This window comes from Callospermophilus lateralis, chromosome 1, assembly GCF_048772815.1.
Source record: "Callospermophilus lateralis isolate mCalLat2 chromosome 1, mCalLat2.hap1, whole genome shotgun sequence".
NCBI classification, from domain to species: domain Eukaryota; kingdom Metazoa; phylum Chordata; class Mammalia; order Rodentia; family Sciuridae; genus Callospermophilus; species Callospermophilus lateralis.
The window spans coordinates 59,986,162-60,008,124 of record NC_135305.1 but is presented as its reverse complement, the minus strand read 5'-3'; the positions used below and the strand labels follow the sequence as shown (position 1 = coordinate 60,008,124).

Sequence of the window (21,963 nt, the reverse complement as noted above, 5' to 3'; positions counted from 1 at the left end):
GGGCCACAGCCTTGAGTGTCATTCAAGGGACAGCACAACCTCACCCAAGCTCTCCTACCTCTGCCCAGCCATCCCTCTCATCCTCCCCCTTCCTCGTCCACACTTCATCCAAAGAAGAGGGAAAGCACCGAACAGAGGGGGGAGGAAGGCAAAGTCTGCTCTTCTCACCCCTTTGCCCCCTTGCTCCTCCATCCTCGTTCTCTCAATACCAACACCCTCCCCAAAGGAACCCCAGGAACTGAGGAGACTCACCCCACTGCCATGTCCAAAAGCTTGAAAAAGAAAAGCCACTGGACTAGCAAAGTCCATGAGAGTGTCATTGGCAGGAACCCGGAGGGGCAGCTGGGCTTTGAATTGAAGGGGGGCGCCGAGAATGGACAGTTCCCCTACCTGGGAGAGGTGAAGCCCGGCAAGGTGGCCTATGAAAGCGGCAGCAAGTTGGTGTCGGAGGAGCTGCTGTTGGAGGTGAATGAGACCCCCGTGGCGGGACTCACCATCAGGGACGTGCTGGCTGTGATCAAACACTGCAAGGACCCCCTCCGGCTCAAGTGTGTCAAGCAAGGTGAGCGCAGCTGCTGGCTGGGTCCTTTGCCAGGCGGAGGGACGGCTTGCGGCGCGGGGCAATGCAAGGGTGGGCGCGCATGTGGAAGGGGGTGTGTTGCGCGACGGTGGGGTGGGGTCGAGAGAGGACCTGAGGTGCAAGTGAACTGTGCCGGGTATCCGACTTGGGGGGCCAAGGGGAGGGGAGGAGCAGGTTGCGGTGTGGCGTGCAACTTTGTTTGCGTAGTTAGACCCTCCCCTTTGGAAGGTATTCGGCCTTGTCTGACCTCCTCAGAGCTCCCGGGGCAAATTGAATGTGCGTCAGTGGCATCGCCCGCAGTGGACGAAGAGCTTTGGGGGAAGGAAGGAAAGAAAGAAAGACGGGAGGGATGGAGAAGGAAGGGAAAGAAAGGAGGAAGGAGCAACTCCAGGGTGCAGCGGCATAACCAGCGGGGATGGGAGGAGCAGAGGGTGGGAGACCAGTGGAGAATTGCGTCCAGTTTTTCGAGAACTGGACTGGAGATGCCTGGGTCCCCAGTTGTTCCCTAGATATCCCTGAACCACTAACTGGCGAGGAGGAGAAGGAATAAATTGCTTTGGGAGCTTTGATGGGTCTTCTGTAACTTTTTCCCTGCTTCACTCCCCTGTCCCCCTCCCCCGCCCACGGTGGTGTCATGTGGGCATCGCGCGTCACGTGCAGACTGACTAACTCCGGCGCTCACCCCTAGCCAGCTGTCGGGAGGAGGCTCCGGAAGGAGACGGGGCGCTAGCTGCGCGTTCTACTTTTGGGGGGTCAGGAGGATGGTTCCCAGAGTATAGTTTACTCAGGGGGTGTCTTCATGGAATGGAAGTCCTCCTGTGGTTGGGCTCTCCTCTGGCTGAGGAATTGGAGGGGCGTGTTTCTGGGGAGGAGTTGGATGGGAATACCAGCTGGTTACAGCTCAGACTCCCTCAGCTCCAACCTGACTTTGATGAGCCACAGTGCAAGGCTGTGACGTGGACTTAAGGAGATGAATGTTTCAGAACTCTCCCGCTAACTCCGTCTTTGCTTAACAGAAAATTTTTTTCCCAAAGGAGAAGAGAATGAGATAAAATATGAGTTTAAATAGAGGACAACTTTAACAAGTGCAAACCAATGTATCTGTTTTTCACACGTGATTACATACATATCATTTTATGGCTTCATGCACATTTCATGTGCCACATGTATGTATGTATGCTGCACATGAATGTCAATCTAAGGTTTGTTGTCAATGTTAAATCGTCCTGCCTCAAAGATGGGGTTGAGCATATATATCATCGTCTCTACTTTGAATAACCACTTAATCCTATTGCATGATCAACTATCAAGAAGCGGTCTTAGGGATAGCACTTTAAATTTTCTGATTGCTATAAAATTTTGTCTAAAACAGTTATCTAAAAGTTAGCAAGAGAAAAAAGAAGTTTTAAATGTAAATTGTCATACAAAAATGTTTTCATTGGAATTTTAGTATTAATAGTTGATGACTTTAGACAGTCTGATGCAACTTGTAAGACACAAAAGTACATTAATATGACACTGAAGAATATGAGTTAGGTAATACAGTATGTTGTTGTTTTTCAATATGACACACCCAAGACAAATACTGAGACTTGTGTTAGCATATTTTATGTCATGCTACTACCTAATAGCAATAGATATAAATGTTAAGTTCTGACTTAGGGTACAAAAATGTACTGCATAACTAATAGTCATGTTTTTCTTCACCATGGGCTTGGTATTAGTAATGAAAAGTGGTTGCAAAATTTAACACATTCATAAATTGAACTAATAGTGTCCTATCAAGGGATCAAATTGCCCAATTGTGGTTTGCAATGGTGAATGCATCTTAAATGTTGTAGTATTTTATTCTGAGTACTATATATTGATATTGTCTTTGGCAAACTTTAATACTAGCAACCAATAATGTGTCCAAAACAGAAAGAAAGGGAAATTATTGAGTGTTGAGTACTATTTCATTTCCATAAAAATTCAATGGAAACACTTTGAAAAAGTGAGGGCATAAAAGTTGTCATTAAATATTGAAAAGCTATCAAGTACAAAAAGGAGTTGTGACTATCCCATGACAGTCCACAAGACAAGACTAAGATGAATATATGGAAAAATTTTAAAGGCTGAAGCATCTTTATCTTTATTTAAACAACAAGCTTTCTAACACAGCTTTCCAAAAGTCTCTGAGCAATATTGCAAATTGAGCTTCCCATGATTGTGGGTGTTCATGAAGAAGCTAAAATGATTATTTTCCCTGGATTCCTTTGTAAGACAGAGACTTGAACTAGGTGTCATTTGTATCCTGCTGTTATAAGACAGCCTCTAATCACTAAACTTTGGTATTACATTTTATTTGGAGGATTGTTGCTTTTAGAATTCAGAGAATATCTGCACAGGAAGTTATATATCTAAGTTAATATCACTTTGCATCATATATTAGCCCTCAGTTCTAGGCATCACAGCTTCATTGATGATAGAATTTTGTACCCTTGTTCAAAGAACCCCCATGGGTACCTGATTCACCTCCTGAATCACTGCTGACTGAAAGAAAAGGAATTGCTTCTGTTACCATTTGTGGAACATATAATCTCTTATATACTCTTTTAAGTAGAGTAATTCATATATAAAATTCTCTTGTTGAAGTCATTCTTTTATTTGTCAAATAATGTTTATTTTATTTATCACTGTAAACAAAGTAAAAATTTCAAAACCATAAATGTAGTGTTATTTCTTGGGTTTTAGTACAGATTTCATTTTTTGGAAAATCATGTAGAAACTCTTGGCTCAGTAGTTATATTTCTGTAGAGCCAAAAAACTAGCATAGCTGAAAGCTTAAGCATCGTTTGTTAGCAGTTGTATTTTTAAATATTAATGAGATGATTTTTGAATATTCATTCAGATATTGAGCATTGTACAAAAACTACATGAATAATTATTGTTAAACTAAGGCAGATTTTATAAAGAAAATGAAAGTATGAATAACAAGTATATTGATAAAATATATACCAGATAAAAATCACATTATTTTATCAAATTTTATGTATTAATTTGACTAATTTTACATTATAGTCATAATAATTTTAGATTATTTTAATTTTAAAAGAAGATGAGCTACTAGGACTTTATGTCATACTAAACAAGATAGATGTCATTTTTCTTTACTATTTAAATGCTTTCAAACCCATTTTTTAAAAAGTTTTAATTAAATTAAGGGGTTTCCCTTTATAGTTTAAGCCATCTCCTTTTAAGCCACACATTATTGAGCCATATATGAAAAATATCATTTATTGTCACACATAATTATTTTTTTATGAATTATGGCTTTTTCATTTATGACAATAAACTTTCCTCCTCAAAGTATTTACTTCTAAATTGGCAGTTCTGTTTTATGATCTCATTAACGTATCAGACCAAGTCAAAGACAGTTCCTTGGGTGATTTTGAGCTCTATATTGGAATGCTAAGGGTTATTCTTTTGCCTTTTCTTTTGTTTATCACTGAAGTTCATATCTGACCATCGCATAGACCCTGTGTTCTACATTCCTAGCACTATATGGCTGCTAATGCATCCAGGCCCACAGAGCCTGGATTTATTTTCCCATTAGATATCTCACAATGGAAAATAAAGGGCAAACACGTTTTCTGATTCATCCTATGTGGAAGATAGGCCAAATAAGGCCTTTGAAATTCAGTGCTAGAGAGAAGATCTCCATTGCTTTCCGTGCTATTGCTGCTTTCAAAGACATCTTTGAAAGGGAAGTAGATCCACATTTATTAAGAGTCATGCTTTCTTCTTGACTGACTTTCGGCTAATATCGTAAAGTTAAACCTCTATGCTTCCTTTAATTTGGAAAGTTAAAAATGAACCATGTCAAATTTTCTGCCAATAAAGATTGACTTTCCTCCATAGAATGTAAGCTATATTGCTTTTATAATACAAATAATAGAAATGTTTAAACATATTGATCAGTTAATTATTTTAGAAATAAAATATCTTTAATGTTTTGGAAACAAGGTCAATGAGATGATTCTGTTTGAACATAATTTATGAGAGACTGCCACTATAGTTTCCTGTATAATTTAAATGGAATGACCTTGAATGTGAAATATAACCATTTGTTGTGTTATGCTTTTGTTTTGAATGAGAGTCTCTTTGTGACATCCCTGCTGGAGAATTTAAGTGCTACCATCTCTTTTCTTAACATTTACAAAGTGTCATCTTTTGGCACATTTGTTATGCTCACTTTCCCTTTTAGTTGTTTGAAACTCACACATTTACTTTCATAATGAGAAAAAAGTTTGCACATCTGACATCTCTGATTGCTTGCAGTTTAAACAATGGCTTTCAAATGCATAGCAGGCCCTGGCAGAATCATTTCCCCTGGGAGGTGGTAGAGAGTAGTGGTAAAATGTGTACTCTCCTGTGTGGACTATCTTGCTTTGAAACCCGAATAAGCTAGTTTATACAATCTATATGGGCAAGTGCCCTAACCTGTTATAGTACCTTAAGAAGATTAGACGAATTATGTATTTAAATCATGTGGTGCCTGGAAGGCAATGTGTTTTATGAATTATAGCAAATGTTATTTCTAAACATATTGGTCATTTTGAGCTAGTAGCATTATAAAATATTTTAAACTTTTCAAGACATTTTACTCTTAAGATTTACTAAAGAAATAAATGATTAATTAATAGCATGACTAATTTGCAAGTTGTATACTTGAGGCTTTTCTGTAAGAGAAAATAAACTCTTTTCTTTGAAAAGTATTTCTTTGGAGAGTACTGTCTTTTCACCTTTTAAAAATAACTCCCAATGATGCCGCCTTTATGTGTAAAGGTATGCTATTTGGTATTTATTTTAGACTTTAGACAGTTTATTTTCACCCAGCAGGTTATTCCTTGCTGAATTCCCCAAATTCAGCAAGAAGTATACTTTGCATTTGTGGGAATGACGATAGCTCAACATAAATAATTGTCTATATTAACACTCTTTGTGATATGCCATGAAGAACTAACAATATCTCCACTGCTAACACCCTAATGATTTTAGCATTTTAATTGAACTTGTCCTATCTCAGAATTAAAAGAAACACTCATCTTGAAGATCCAATGTCAAATATTAATTCTTAAAAATTTTTGTTAGCTACAGTCTGATTAAATATTATTGTCAGGAAGCATGAAATAAGGTCTTACAACTTTCTTAGTATTGTAACTTCTTAAAGTTTTTTTTTTTTTTTTATCCCACTCCAATCTCAGTTCTGTCTCTGTCTCTAGTAAGTACTTTCCGATTTTTTTCTTTAATAAAAGTAAAGTATAAGAGAATTTTATAATACATAAGTAATGAATTCACATATATAATAAAAGACTTGCATAGAAATATGCATCTGCTGAATACCGTATTATTCCACATCATTGTAGATGATAAAAAGTGCTTTTACTGTTGCCTTTCAGTGATATTTTTATCAGCTCTTTCCAAAAGACTCCATTTGGATTAATATTTTTTTCAACTTTAAAAATTTGTATTGGGTTTAGTATGTAGTGCTGGCCATTTTGGATAGTTGGGAAGAAACAGTAAAAGTTTTCTTTTTTGAGAATTGTATAAAATTTCAAGTGCATCCAATGGCTCTATTTCCAAAGCCCCAGAAGGCTAATGAGTGGATACTACCAACGAATGACTAGATTTTTTTTCAGTAGTCGAAATGACTATATGTCTTGCTGTACCTGTGAAAATATTTTCTGCATATATTTGTTTTGTGAAGTCATGTGAGGTTTTGTCATTTTTAGTTATTTTGATTTTCTTAAAAAAAAAAACTATCAAAACCATAGCAGTTGGGGCTGAGGTTGTGACTCAGTGGCAGAGTGCCTGCCTAGCATGTGTGAGGCACTGAGTTCCATCCTCAGCACTACATTAAAAAAAAAAAAAAGTAATAATAAATAAAAATTATTGTGTCCAACTACAAATTTAAAAAATCCATCAACAAGTTCAAGATTAACCAAGCACAAATATGTGATATTGTGGGATAGAAGAAAAAAATAGACCCTTATAGGTTTAAGTGAAAGGTATTTTGTCTACATTGATTTTTCTAACAATAAAATTAGTGGGAAATTTTTTATGAACTTTTTTAACTGCCTTGAATTAAATATGTGTATGAAATCAGAAAATTTTTTATAAATAAACATGGATTTTATTAAGTGACTATGAAATGAAGTAACAAGAAACAGAATTATATAATTAAAATAAATGCATATTTTAAATATATTTTCCCCATTACATTGTATTTGAAGAGGTTTTTGAAAACATAAATTTACCAAATGCTATATTGAATTATTTATGTTTCCATAGATCATAGGTAGCATAAAATTTTTTTAAACTTTATATTGTTACTTAATAGATTGAAGAGAACGTTAAGGTAAAAATATTAAAAGGAAAATTATATATATAAACATTTTTTCTTTTTGCATATAAGCAGTGTTGCTTATCCAAATATTTTTTGTTGCTATGCATAGGAAGGTGCTTATGTAGCTGAATTCATGTATGCATAAAAGCATAAAAAGTGCTGTGGCAATCCGCCCTTTAATCTAGCATCATAGTCTCAGTTTGTCAAGAGCTGATTAGCTGGATTTCAAGCACAAGTGAGTTGCAGAGATATAAAATGTCCAATGTTGCATCTGTGAAGCTTTCTAATCTGCAAACCCTAGGTGGGTTTCTTTGTAGTTCTTTGTAAGGATATTAAAGCACCTTCACTACACAGAGTTTCTTCAAAAAATAGACAGCATGTATTAAGGCTTAAATAGTTACTAATACCTCCCAAACATCTTGGCATATTTCCCAAAACACCCTGAATATGGATAACTGTAATCTTGCCTTTCTTGTAAGTCAGGTACTTAGGGGGTTGCCATCATTTTGGTATTAGCAATCAGAAATGAGGTCTAAATAAACAGAAGGAAGTTGATCTCCCCTTTGGAAGAGCAGTTGAAATACTGAAACACTTTTACTTAGTGTTGCTTCTGAAACATTTTATCTATGCCTGGACCTCCTTTTCCTATGCTTTCTTTCTCTTCAGTTCCGAGCATGAGTTGCCCCAGTAAACAATTAATTTGTTGTGCTTCTTTCCATGCATGGATACGCATGCTCATGTGTGTGCACACAGACACACATGCACACACACACACACACAGACATGTCACATATTTTTTCAAACACTAGGCTTTAATGCCAGTTTTTAAACAAATAGTACCAGAGAAGTACTTGTGCAGGTGAAGATACAGTCTTATATTAGGGGACAATAGCTCCATAAAATCATTCCATGTTTGACAAATCTAGCAGCAAAGCTTACATACTGACCCATCAGTTTTCAACTGTGAGTGATTTCTTTAACCCTGCTAAGCTCTGATAATGGGAGATCATAAAACATAATGATATCAAGTACCTAACTGGCTTCTGTATTTCATATGTATTGGTTGTTAAGAAGTGACAGATTTTGCTTATTTTTATTTGCATTGCTAAGTAACTGGTGAGCTATATAATGCACAGGATAGTGTTCTAATGGTAATGTTACATGGCACATAACATATAACATAAGATAAAATATTTGCATAAATGTTTAAATTTTTTATTGGTTTAAATGTCACAGAGTAAAATGTGAGGCCTGGCTGGGGATGTGGCTCAAGCGGTAGCGTGCTTGCCTGGCATGTGCAGGGCGCTGGGTTCGATCCTCAACACCACATAAAAATAAAATAAAGATGTTGTATCTGCTGAGAACTAAAAAATAAATATTGAAAAATTCTCTCTCTCTTTCTCTCTCTCTCAAAAAAATGTGAGGCTTGCATCCAATAATATGAACATATAGTATATTGCAATTCTAAAAGTGTAATTATTTAAAAATTGTGAAAGGCTGCCTAACTTGTGTTGATCTAAAATACACATGCCAGCATTTAGAAGTTAAAAACTAAAAGGGAGCCCAGCAGTTCAGGAGGATGAAGCAAGAAGATCCTGACTTCAAAGATAGCTTCAGCGATTTAGGCCCTAAGCAAATCAGTGAGATCCTGTCTCTAAATAAAATACAAAGAAGTACTGAGGATATGGCTCGGTTGTAAATGCCCCTGAGTTCAATTCTGGTACCAATACATAAATTAATAAATGGAAACTAAGTTTAGTTAGCAAAGATCCTAAGAGGTTTTGCCATGAAAGGAAGGATATAATAATTTGATTTATATTAGTGTTTTAAATTTAGAACCATTTCTTTATGTCGAATTAATTCACTGTTGAATAATTCTGTGTGTGAATTTATAAAGAACATATATGCCACAAATCAAATATAATACAATATAAAATTAATGATCTCTTTGATAGCTCAAACATTATATTAAACTATGTCTATAAATCTATAAGATATCTTTTTACATTCTCATCAAGTCTCTTTTTTTATTTCTCTTTTATTTTTCCACATTTTATTTATTTATTAACTGATATATAATTAAAAATTAAACATACTGATGGGATCCCAGGTGATGTTTCAATACATGCCCACATTGTGTAATGGTGAAATCAGATTAAACATATCTATCTCCTCAATCATTTATCATTTCTTTATGGTAAAAACTTTCAATGTACTTTCTTCTAGCTTTTTGAAAAGTACAGTACCTCATTGTTACCTACAGTTCCCTTCCCATTCAATAGCATACCAGAGCTCTTAACTCAAGTTTTAATATCCAGTGACTTTACTTTTAAAATCAATTGAAAAGTCTTAGATACCTAATGTGAAAGCATTCTGATACCCTTTATGGTTGGGGAAATTGATTCTTTCTTTTCATTTGAAATCTATTTATTTTTTTCACTTGAATTCTACATTATTTTCAATATTTTTTCACAATGCTGTTTATTTTATTTTTAATTTAATGTATTCCATCTTCTTAGTTATACATGAAAGTATAATACATTTTGATAAAATTATACAATATATCTTATTCTAATTAGGGGCCCCTATTCTTGTGGGTAGGCGTGATGGTGGGGTTCACTTAGCTATTTTCATATATGTACATAGGAAAATTATGTTAGGCTTCTTCTATTGTATTTTCTGTCCCTCTTCCTTCCTTTTGTTCCCCTTGTCTAATCTATTGAACTTCTCTTCTTTCACTTTTCCCCCTTTATTGTGGTTTAGCCTCCACAATATAAGTAAAGCACTCTATATCTCTGAAAACATTCTACCTTTGTTTTTGTGAGATTGCCTTGTTTTACTTAGCATGATATGCTCCAGATCCACCCATTTACCAGTAAATGTCACAGTCATTTTTTATGGCTGAGTAATATTCCACTGAGTACATAGGTCACAATTTCTTTATTCGTTCATCTGTTGATGGGCATCTAGGTTGGTTCCATAGCTTAACTATTGTGAATTGTGCTGCTATAACCATGATGTGACTGTGTCACTGTAGTATGCTGATTTTAAATTCTTTGGGTAAATGCCGATGAGTGTGATAACTGTCAAATGGTGGTTCCATTCCTAATTTTTTGAGGAATCTCTTTTAGCATTCACTAAGGAGTTGCTTTCTTCTATATTTTTAGCTAGAAGTTAAAAGCCACAAAGTTATCAAAGAAACTATTGCTCATTAATTGTAGTGCATTTCTTCTTCCATTCCCCACTTCCTTCCTATCTAAATGTTGGTTTTATTCAAGAATTCTCATGCTGATATGTCATATATTTCATAAAAGACTGATCTCAGCCCACAGGATGATTCCCAAGTAGCCTAACCAAGCAAAGTAATCCTATGTCTTTGCCAGTGATTTGTTTAGAAAATGGCTTATAACTTGGTTCTAAGTAATGAAAAGTAAGGAGAACTCTCTTGAGGATTTTCTGAGAAATTTCTTAGTTCTTAAAATAAGGTTCAAGAAAGAGTTATTCACTCTTCTGTCTGTGAAAGTCATTTTTTGAACATGGAGGAGATGGGTGCAGCAACTGCAGCCATCTTGTGAGCAGGAAGAGAGCAAGCTAAAAGAGCATTGGCAGAACAGAACAATAACAGGTGCTGGCCCTTTGATAAACTACTGAGACCCTGAACCTAGAACTGCCCTATCTCCAGACTTTCTGTCACTGAGATAAAAATAATATACAAGATATTTAAGATAATTAGATTTAATTTTTAGTTACTTGCAGTCAAAATCATTTCTAGTTTATATAACTGTTACATGCAATAAAATAGATATTTCATTCCAGTTTTATTGATGAAGATCTTTTAAAAACAGAAGTCTTTTTGGAGAATGAATCAAAGTGTAATTTCTTGTTTTATAAGCTCACCCAAACTCTAAGTATTTCTCCATTACTTCATTCAATTTTGTTTCTGTTTTAAGCACTAGGAACTTGTTATCATTCTAACAAAAATATGTAGAAATACAAATTCATTTTAACATTATCCAAAATAGAATATAATCAAGGAAGCAAGTCAGTTTTAAAAATATGCCAACAATTCATGCCAAAACCAACCTGAAGTATTCTTTTGACTTCTGTAGTATTTACAAATGTCTGTGTCTTTGATCCAGGAGTGTATGTAATTATGCACTGACACATTAAAACATTCCAAATCTATTTATTCAGGACTAGAATTCATTTACTAATTATGTAACATTTACTGGTAACCTTCTCTTTGGCAGGTACTAAGGAAGAGACTGGTGATATAAAAATGAATTAAACATTATTAAGATAGCATCTCTACCTGCAAGTACTTCAAAATGTGGTACTTCTTGTGTGACCTGAGTTGTAGGTCATGAGGAGAAGATACTTTCCAACTCATAAATATGCCCTCCATGAGGTTAGCAGAACAAAGTGAGAAAACAGCATGTCTTAGGGTAGAAATATGGACTAGGCCTTCTCAGTACTCTAGGTCATGGATGGCAATTCAGTCCATAACTTTTCTATCTACAATACTTTCATGTCATGCTGATGTTACAAATACCAGGCTACATAGCAATGGGAGGAAGGGGCCTAAATCTTGTTCACACACCAAGGATTTCATATTGCTGTGTAATAGTTAAAAGTATGCAGCTTCAGAGACAAACAGGTTTGGAGTCCAGTCAGATCATTGCCCTATGCTAGATGGGGATAGAAAAAATTAATCTGTATCTCTGCACATTGGTTTCACCCTTTTAAAAAACAGATATAATTATAGAATCTTCTTCCTGTGGATCTTACAAGGATAAATGTCATAATGATTATAGTATGCTTAGCCTAGGGCCTAAAATATAGTATAGGCTTAATACCTTTACAATTATCATAATTATCATATATAATTAATAGCATTTGTATTATCCTTTAACACTTGTAGTATCCTTTAATTTTTATATTTAGTTACTAATTACAGTAAACAAGAATCTTCAATTCAATAAATGTTTTAAAAAACCCTTCCCCAGCAGAAGGGCACCTGACTTCTCTTGGTTTCAAGCTCAGTTTTATGGAGGAAAAAATGTTTGAGTAATTGATCACGTGAAGAAGGTAGGATAATTCTTCCAGAGAAAAAGCATGGCATCATGGTTATCAAGGAAGATTTGGAAAAGACTCCCTAAGAACTAAAGTCTGAAATTTTAAGACAGAAAATAGTAAAACATGAGCCAGGGGCATTAGACAGGGACCAAGTCATTGCATATAACTGCATTGTGAGCCACTGAGTATTATTAATATTAAAATCAGAGAAAAAGCATTTATATAGTGCTTACTATATGTTCCACAGTGTTACAAGAATTTTAAATATATGTCAACTTATTTAATCTCCATTTGATTCTGTAGGATAGATTCTATCCTTAGTCTTAGTTTACAAATAAGGAGACTGCAATATGCAGAAGCCACCAAAAGCAGAGCCAGGATTGCAATCCAATCAGTGTTCTGAACCATTATTCTACCTTGCCTTCTAGGATTTGAAAGGTTTTAAGAACTGAATTTACAAGGTCAGATTTGTCCAATATCTTTTCAGTTTTTCAACATTTCATGCAACATATTCAGGCAAGGAAGAGACCCAATAAAATGAGGTTAGAGATACAGATTAGCAGAAGATTCAGGAGCATGAAAAATCATCAAGTGGAAAGGCTTGGAGACCTTGAATGATGATGGTGGAAATGGGGAAGAGGGGACTGAGTCCAGAAATATGTAGATGGTAAAAATTATCCGCATTTATTGGATACAGCAAAAACAAACAAACAAACAAAAAAAAAAAGAGAGAGGAATTTTTCTTGACTTTCTGGTTTCTGCTGAGTGATGTCAATCTGTAGACAGAGACTAGAAGCAAAGAGCCGATATGAGTAGAAAGCAATTCCATGTGAAGTACCTGAAAGAATTCAAGTAATAAGGTATACCTCAGTCTCCAAGTCACAAGAATTATATATATTAGGGAATATGAGATCAGACAAGAGCATATAAAAATAACAAATAAATGTTCTGATGTCTGAGGAAAGACCAAGGGATTGCAGGAAAGAAACTAGACTACCATCAAAGCAGTGTTACTAGTAAGAGGTCAGAACTGACCAACACAGTAGAAACAGAAAGGCAAAGTCTAGGATGTTCCCACAGCATTTGGCAAAAATGGAGATCATCTTTACTTTGTGCCATTTCAGTGGAACAGACGGTACAAAAAAGCCATGTGACAAAAGGCAGAAGAATAAGTAGAAAGTGGAAAAATGGAAAGAGTGTACACACGCCACTCCTTCAAGAAGTACCTTTGTAGAAAGAATGATGGACAGTTTCTCTGTATAGAATGCATGGTTAAGAGGGATATGGAATTGTGTTATGATGGAACAGACCTCAGCTTATATTTATGTGTATGTTACACTAATATACTACATCCCATCAAAGTAAACATATTCTAAAACATTGACTTCCTTTGACTGGTTAATTGAATAAACCATTCATTCAATCATTACTTTGTGTTTTGTGCCTTGCTACAGGCGGGACTTAGTACTAAAACAACATTAAGGATCAGACCTGTCCTTCCAAGAGTAGAGACTAGAAGGAGAGGCAGCCTCCAACAAAGCTAATCTTAAAACACTACAGAAATAAACTCTGCTTTTCGAGCACAGAGGAGGGAAAAGGAGAAGCACAGGGGTAAAAAACAAAGAGAGTGGAATTTAGACCCTAAAGACTTCATTGGATTCAGTCACAGACACATTCCTATCACTTGTGATTAACTTTTTCCACTGTCATTTTTACAGTGCTTGGTAAAATCAAAGAACATAAGGTAATTGGAAATCTTTTCTAAAAGTTTTAGTGCAGTTGAGGTATAAATGCTATATTATTTGGAGATAATAAATGGAAATTGGGGGCAGGGGATGATTCATAACATTAGAGATTTTGAGATTGTCTCTAATGCTTGACAGGAAATTCAGGAGTGGTGGTGCGGAAAGCAGACAGAAGAGCATGACCAGAGGTAAAAATGACCCCTGTGCAGAAAACTAGACAGAAACCAGTGAAGCTAGAGAGAGGGGGACCTGAGTACTTCTGGTGGCAACTGAAGATTTTTCCAGAAGGAAATCTTGGGCCTACATCAAGAAAGACTTAAATATGAAAAACTAAAAACTTTGGATGCTCTTCTATAGGGGAACAGACATTGAAGGTGATTGAGCAAAGGATAAGCACAAATAATTTTTCTTAGTTCATTTTGGGGGAATTTTGTTTTTGGTAGAAAGTAGAACAGAGAGGAAATTTGGTTTGAAACATGTATTGAAGGGAGAAGAAAGAGAGCTTGGCCTTATGTCTGGCTTCAGCACTTGGAGTGGAGGGAGAAGGTCAACTTGAGACACATTTTAGATATAGAGTAAGAATTGTATTCCATTTAGTGGAAGATAGTGGTGAAAGGGAGTCAAGAGGTAAAGATGATTCAGCTTTCTGTCTTGGTGGGTGTGTAGAGTAGATGAAGATGCCTTAAATATAGAGATTAAAGCGTAATCTATAGGGAAAAGGCTGCAAGCTGTTCTAGAAAGAGAAAATTACCATCTCTGAGATCTGCAGAGAAAGCAGTGTGTCATTTTCAGAATACTGTGGCTCTTCATGTGTGTATAAGTAATGTGATCATAAACATGAGATAGTTGTCACTGATGTTTTAATTAAAACAATTTACGCTAAGCATTAGAATTAGGGATAGTGAGTTAACAAAATTAAGTTATACAAATGGCCCTATGTATTTAGGAAATTTTCTTATTTCACTTTGTTCCAATGGATATTGCTTAAAGAATAGAATGTATACAGAAAATGAGTGTCTGACAATATAATGTGTTTGAGGTATCTCACAGATAGTAACTTTCTGATGTGCAATTATTGTTGGACACATACATCTAGATCTTTCAGAATTGTTGGAACTGCAGTTAGGAGAGGTGAGATACATTGTTTGTACAGTAATAGCAGGGGCCCTGTTAAGAGCTACAGTCCGCTTAGGAGAGTTCTGAGAATAAGAAGTCAATAGTGGACACTTGAAGAATGCCTGTATTTAACATTCTTGCACATGATTCTTCTTTGCTTATATTTCTAACAGAAGCCAAGGGATCTGGAGAAGATTGTCTGTGATAAAATACAATTCAGTCTTCAAATTGAGCTCTTCTGAATATTCATCATATAAGATAGATTTACCATATATAGAAATATTAACATATCTGTTTAGCACTAAAGTATTTTTTGTTTTATTAGTCAAACACAAACCATAATATCAAGGATCCTGTCTTTAAGAATGTTGCTATTATCAGCTTGTATATTTAATCTTAATTCAAGGGTCACAGAAGCTTGAAAATTTCCTACTCTTTGATTCTCTGATGTGGTATTTTAAGATCATTCTCTTTGACCATTGCTGAGAATTTCTAAGCTATATTAGGAGTAAACCCTGAAATATAAACTCTTCTCTAAACTGTGTTAAGAATCTTCATTGAGAATAGGTTTGGAATGAATTATTTTCCTCTAATGTATAAAATTATCCAGATATTTCCGTGTAGCATATGCGTCTTTTGGAGAACCCATTTCACTCGGTGTACATGCATGAGTATATATCAAAACTCCATGCCATACACCTTAATAATACATACTTTTAATTAAAGAAAATGCATTATAGTAGGTAACTTCTTTAATTCAGGGTCCCAGAAATTAAGTGTAGACTACTTTAAGCTCTATGTCTTTTACAGTGATGTTATAAATGAATATGTTTCAATATCTGAAAGCTTCAGTTATTTTATCCAGAATTGCTGTGTGAGATTTGGATCCATATTCCACTGGCTCTTAATACTCCAATAAAATATGTAATTCTTTTAATTTGATATAACTGTGGTTTGCCAATGAAGTTATTAAATATGTTCTTTGAACTAGACCTAGAACCCATCAAGGGCAAAACAGCATCTAATTCATATTTGCCTCCCTTGTACCTGGAATGGTGCCTGAATGTATGTAGAATGCTTTGAAAATATTCATTGAATGAATCAGTGATGAAGGTGGGTCCTCTTTCCCTATATTGCTCAGTTTATTTGAGACTCATTGTATTAGTTGGAGTTCTCCAGTGAATGAAACAGAGCCAACAAGGAGGCGGAGGGTGGGGAGGCACACTGGGATTGACAAAGAGTTATGATGAGAATTTGGCTCAAGCACTTGTGGAAGATGACCATTCCATTCCAAGATCTGCCCGGGAGTAGCATGTTGGAGACCCAGTAGAGCTGAAGTTATGTTCCAGCCAAAGGCCATTGTCCTGAGAGCCAGGAAAAGCTGATGTTTCTGTTCCATCCTGAAGGTAGGAAAAAAACAGTGTCCCAGTTTGAAGACAGCCAGGGGGAGGGTTGATGTCTATTCAGGCTTTTGACAGATTGAAGGAGCTTCACTCACAGTAGGGAGGGCATAACTATTTCACACAGTATCACTTTTTTTTTTTAATTGGATCCAAAATCACTTTATTAATATCTGAAACCTCCTTTATAGAGATATATCTAGAATATTCTTAATCAAAATATCTGGGTAACCCATGGCACAGTCATCACGTAAAATTAACCAGTAAATATATTAAAAGACTCCATGCAAAATCAACAAAGTATAGCCATTTTAGCCTAAAGCTACACCCTGGAAAAAACATATTGAAATATATTTTTTAATATACTCAGAGTCTATATTATGCTGTGGTAGATTTTTGGCAGTGTGATCACTGCTTACCTCATCCATTATGAGACTCATTTTGCATAAAGTGTTATTTTTTTTCCAAAATAGGGCATAAATGCTACTGTGTTTTGTTCTGAAATGCATCTTTGCTCATGATTAATCTAGATTATGATTTTTCCCCAGGTATTGAGTATTCTTTTTATCCTTACACTGAAATTGTTTTGCAAAGGAGAGTGTTTCTGTTTAACTTAAATGTGATATGTTAAATCAATGTGTCACTTAAGCTTACTGTGATTCAAAAATAGTGTGAACCCTGTAAAAAGCCAGGTTCCTGAGACAATTACCCATCAGCATCTCCATAGTTTAGCTGCTAATGACAGAGACAGGCTAGCAGTGCTACAGCCCTGTAGTGTAAAAAAGGCAGCTTAGAAGTTTAGTTGGAATAAGAGATTTTCTTTATTGGAAAACTTAAATTAACTATTTTACTCCAGAAAGGAGGTTTTAATCCAGCATAAGAATTGTTTCAGGCTGTTTTAGAAAGAAAATTGCTCTATTTGAAAATGCAGAGGTGGTAGATTAAGTAGTTCATAGTAAATCAGTAATGAAATGATACTCATGTAGTACTATCCTTTTAAAAATACTTTCGAATTGTCTGAGTAATTAGAAATAAAAACTTATTCAATCAGAAAATAACACAACACATATACAATGTACTTTTTTTTCCTTTTATATGTTTCATTGCATATTTTGATGCATTTGCTAGATGGGCAAACCAACCAATTTCCTTATTTTTTTAATTTAAATATTCATGTGGCATTCCCTGAAGTTATTAATACTAAACTTGAAAGTTCTTATATAATTTAATGTAGCATTATAAACACTGCTGAATTTACTTAAGAGACAACTAACAACAATATTTAGTGATAGTATTAGCAGCTGGGCCTCGTTGACCACAACTGTGTGAAGGATAGAAAACAGAAATGAGTGTTTCTCTTTTACCTGCCCCTGTCTTGAAGTACACTCTGTCAGATCTCACTGCCACATGTCTGGATAGCATCCCTGGCCCACTTCATGACTGTTTGTCATGTTCATGTATCAGAATAGTCTTATTTTACCATATTAATATATATATATCTGTTCCAAATACAAACTTTAATATTGCATCCAGCTTAACATCGTGCTATCTTTGAACTCAGTTTGGACCAGGATCTCTGGGAACCAGTCATAAAGGAGGTAAGCATGATCTGTTTCTTTTCTCTGTCTGCTTTATCTTCCCACCCTCCTCTTTCCTCTGATGTCATGGCAAGGGGGAAGAAACAAGAATAAAGGAGTGAAAACTTGTTCCTCTGGTTCTTTCACTCTGTCCATCTTGTCCTGTGTTATGTCAGGCACTTAGATGCTGATTTTCTGTTATGGACCGTATTTATGTATTCCTCAAAGATATTCCAGTTTCCTCCTCACCTTCTATCTACCATACTTTTGTCTATTGCAACATTTCCTGACCAGGCCACTGGATTCTCAACCTGATCACTTAAAATTCCTCCATCAGCTCTGTCCATTATCTTACACCTCCAGGCTCTTTCTGTTGCAGCCCCATGGCCCAGCAGGTAGCCCTGTTGAACAGCCTACTTTCGAGAGAGCTTTTAATATATTTCTTCTGAGGTGTATAATTTGCCATGGAAAACTTTGCATCCTTGACCTTTCATGTAAAAGAAATGCAGCCACATATGTTTTTGTGCAAATATCTTGAGCAGCTCTACTGAAGTTCCTACCTTCAGAATTCCTCTGGCAAGAAGTAGACTCAAATCCCTATCCTTACTAAAATGCCCCAGGCTCATGGGAATACATTACAGATTCTTCCAAGAATTCTTTCACACTTAGCTTGTAGGTATAATCATGAGGCAGCTATAACTATTTCAAAAATTCAACAAGTAGAGGGTTTTTAGGGATCTTTGTGAGTGACCACTTCCTTGCAAACACCAATCCTTTCTCTCCAAGAAGGAAGAGTCAGTGAACTTCCTTATTTATTAGGATTCCCTTCCAGGAATTCTTTTTATAGAATCCTTTTTCAAGTATTGGATCTTCTAGACTAAGTTAATAAGAAAGATGGTCTTGGAACTGGTTTTACCAGGGACGTGACTGATTGATAACTTGATTGTTTTTCATTGCTAACAGTTTTGAAAACTCAGCTGTATCCCAGGAAAGCAGGAAAAGTCCCATTTCACTCTACTTACATGATTTAAGGCTCATATTATGTCTCTGAGGAAAACAAATTTAATCATCCCAGGTAAACGTGAGGAAACTAGAGCAAAAAGTATTTCATCTCTTGCCCAGGGTCACGCAGATTGCCCAAGGTCATTCAATATGAAGTAGCTGCATGACTTAAATGGCCTTACTCTTATCTACTATGCTATATTGCTAAAATTGAATGAATATAGAGGATTAATGAACCAATTCCCTAGATAGGAGCCCCAAACTACAAAGTAAATGGTTAGATTACCATGTGTCATTTTCTAGTTCAGCTTTCCCTTTCAAAAACTTCAAATTTTCTAATAGAAATAGCATTCATTTCTTCTTTTTCTTTCCATCATACAATGATTCAAACACTTCAAGATTAATTGCTAATATTCATGCTGAATGTATAAGCATTTGGGAAGGATTATAACATTTCTTATTCTGCTGTCTCAATATTACATAGCATATCAACAACTGTAAAAATACTACAACAGGACTGTCTTAAAAGTCAAAGAGAATAAAATACTACAAACAGCAGAGAATGTAAAATTCTCCTAGCAGTGTTTCTGTGCTTTCTGATTTTTTTGTGTGTGAACTTAAACATTAATTATATTATCTCTTTATATGAATATTTCCTTATAAATCAAACATTTATTTGTCTTCTTTCTTCCTCTTAGAAAATTGTTGATCTTATTGCTATGGTTGACATAAATTTGCTATTTGTTTACACTTGGTGGCATGCAGATTCATTATAAATATGGGATAACTAGAATGTATCTGCTTGTAAAATGTAAACTTTGGAGTTTGGCTCCAAAGAACAGTCTTATCTCAGGTGTTTGGTTCTGGTATGCTCATGTGGAGCTTATATTTAGTATTACTTGAGTTGCAGATTTATTTCATCTTGCCTAGCAGCATCAGCTATTTCCTTCTGCTGGTTCCAATTATTATGATTATTTCCAGTCTGAGCGAAGTTTGGCAAAAGCAAATATAGAAAGGGAAAGAAAAGAATAGGCCATTCCCTCAAGCTAACAGTCAAGCTTATCAGTCTTTAACTGCCGACACCGTTTATTAATATTTAGAGTTAGCGATTTAATATTGATTTTGGTCTTCTCTGGCATGCCAGACAAAAAGCTAAGTGTATACAGGACACAGTTCAACACTGACAATGATTTGGATGTAAGGTGCTTTTGCAATGACTTTGACAGATCAGGTAATTTTCCTTCTCTATTGGAAAAGCTAAAGGGAAGATGGACTTGTATTTGATGACTTCTATGATATTCTTTTGCATATGTATTATATGAAAACATGCAGGTTATAAGCACATAGTGTTACTACAAATGTAAAAAATATTTGTAGTTAGATGGCTGAACACATACTTGGGTTATTTTTGTGATTAAGTAATTTTTCTTATTATACATGCCTGGTGTCCCCAAAAAGTTGTGAATGTGGTCATTGTGGAACTGACCATTGAGTAAGACCAAGTAAACTCGTACATAGAGGGTGTTTTACCGCTCTATGTTTTTAAAGTCATCTTTATGGCAAAAGACAGTTTTTCCTCTATTCCCAATTACACAACATATTTGAAAAGAACTTCTAAGGGTTTAACTCATTTGAGTAAATTTGCTCTCAGTTTTACATAAACTCAAAGATTCGGGGGAGGGATGATAAGGGGATAAAGACATCAACTTGGACGCTGACTTTTTGAAGCTGCCTCTTTTATCATTTTTTTCCCCATGTAGTGCTAATTTCCAAGGGTAACAACAATTCTACAAAGCCTAATTTTATCACTATAAGGTGGACAAATAACTAAATGTAATAGATTGAGTTTTTGGTGTAGATTTTTAGATATTATAAAATATTCAAAAAACTAAACCTGAAAAAATTCTGTTTAGTAAATAATGTCAATTACACATTCATTATTTGCAAAAAAAGTCACCTTACATATCTCTTTAGAAATATTTTCTTCCACTTTTTTATTAAGATTATAAGGAAAATATATTTTCTTAGTTTTCTCAATGGTATTCATTGATGGAAATATTTTCACTGGTTACTATTATCTTCCTTTTTAAAATTTCTTTAACGATGTGGCAATTTTGTTTTATATTGTAATTATTATTAAAGTAGCACCCACCCCACATATACAATTGTCAACTAAAAAAAAAGCAAAATAAATGAAAGCAATAACTTTAAAAGAACTTTTAAGGCAATTGTTAAACCTTATTAATTACTTGATAGACATAACTCTGAATTTGTTGAGATAGTTTTATGATTATTAGAGAAGAGTCAACTCTAATGAGTGTGGAAAATAAAGGATTCTCTGATAAACTTATACAAAAAGTTTTTACAACTTTTTTGTTCTCTTTGTTGCTATCTTGTAATACAGACCATTATAAAACTCTGCTGAAGTTAGGCAACCAAATATTCAAAAGCAATTGTGTAAATTTTATTATGAGATATAGAGAAATCAAAATTTATTTTTAATTTATTGACTTGTCATAAGGTTTATAGTTTGGTGTTTATGTTCAAGATATACTTTATGATGTAATAATATGATTTAATTAAAACAAAATGAAGAAATGCCTTGAAGGCTGTTCTTTAAGTACTAATGTTTTAAAAATATAGGGAAACATTTTTGTGAATAGAAAAATATATTCAATATTTTTGAAATATTATAGATATGGATTTGGTTTCAGGAATATTTAGATAGACTTGTGGAGTATATAGAACTTATAAACAGCTCATTTCTCATATTTCATATTAGTCATTTTTTTGTTTTGTAATTGATGAGACATGTTTATAAGACCTTTATATAAAGCATATCTAAAGTGTTATCTAAGTTAAATAACTTTTGGAAAATTTAGATAGGTAGATGCTTTTGTGTTCTTAAATATAAAAACTCCCATGAAGGGTGAGGTGTAGCTCCATGGTAGAGCACTTACTAGGCAAGCATGAAGCCCTGGGTTAATTCACCAGTATCACAAAAGGCCACACCTTGGGTAAATGAAAGCAATGACAATTATATATTTTCAGTATATATTTGTAATTGAATATAATCTAA

At 34.9% G+C, this 21,963-nt stretch overlaps 1 protein-coding gene across 2 annotated transcripts in view; it reads left to right on the top strand.

The window, feature by feature from the left end:
- Positions 1 to 261: 261 nt before the first annotated feature.
- The window catches only part of Magi2 (membrane associated guanylate kinase, WW and PDZ domain containing 2), a 1,283,222-nt gene continuing 1,261,520 nt past the window's right edge, over positions 262 to 21,963 (top strand). For both annotated transcript variants that reach the window (XM_076862515.2, XM_076862511.2), the window contains exon 1: positions 262 to 562. In XM_076862515.2, the coding sequence (XP_076718630.2) occupies positions 262 to 562 (301 nt within the window). The remainder of the gene's footprint in view (positions 563 to 21,963) is intronic.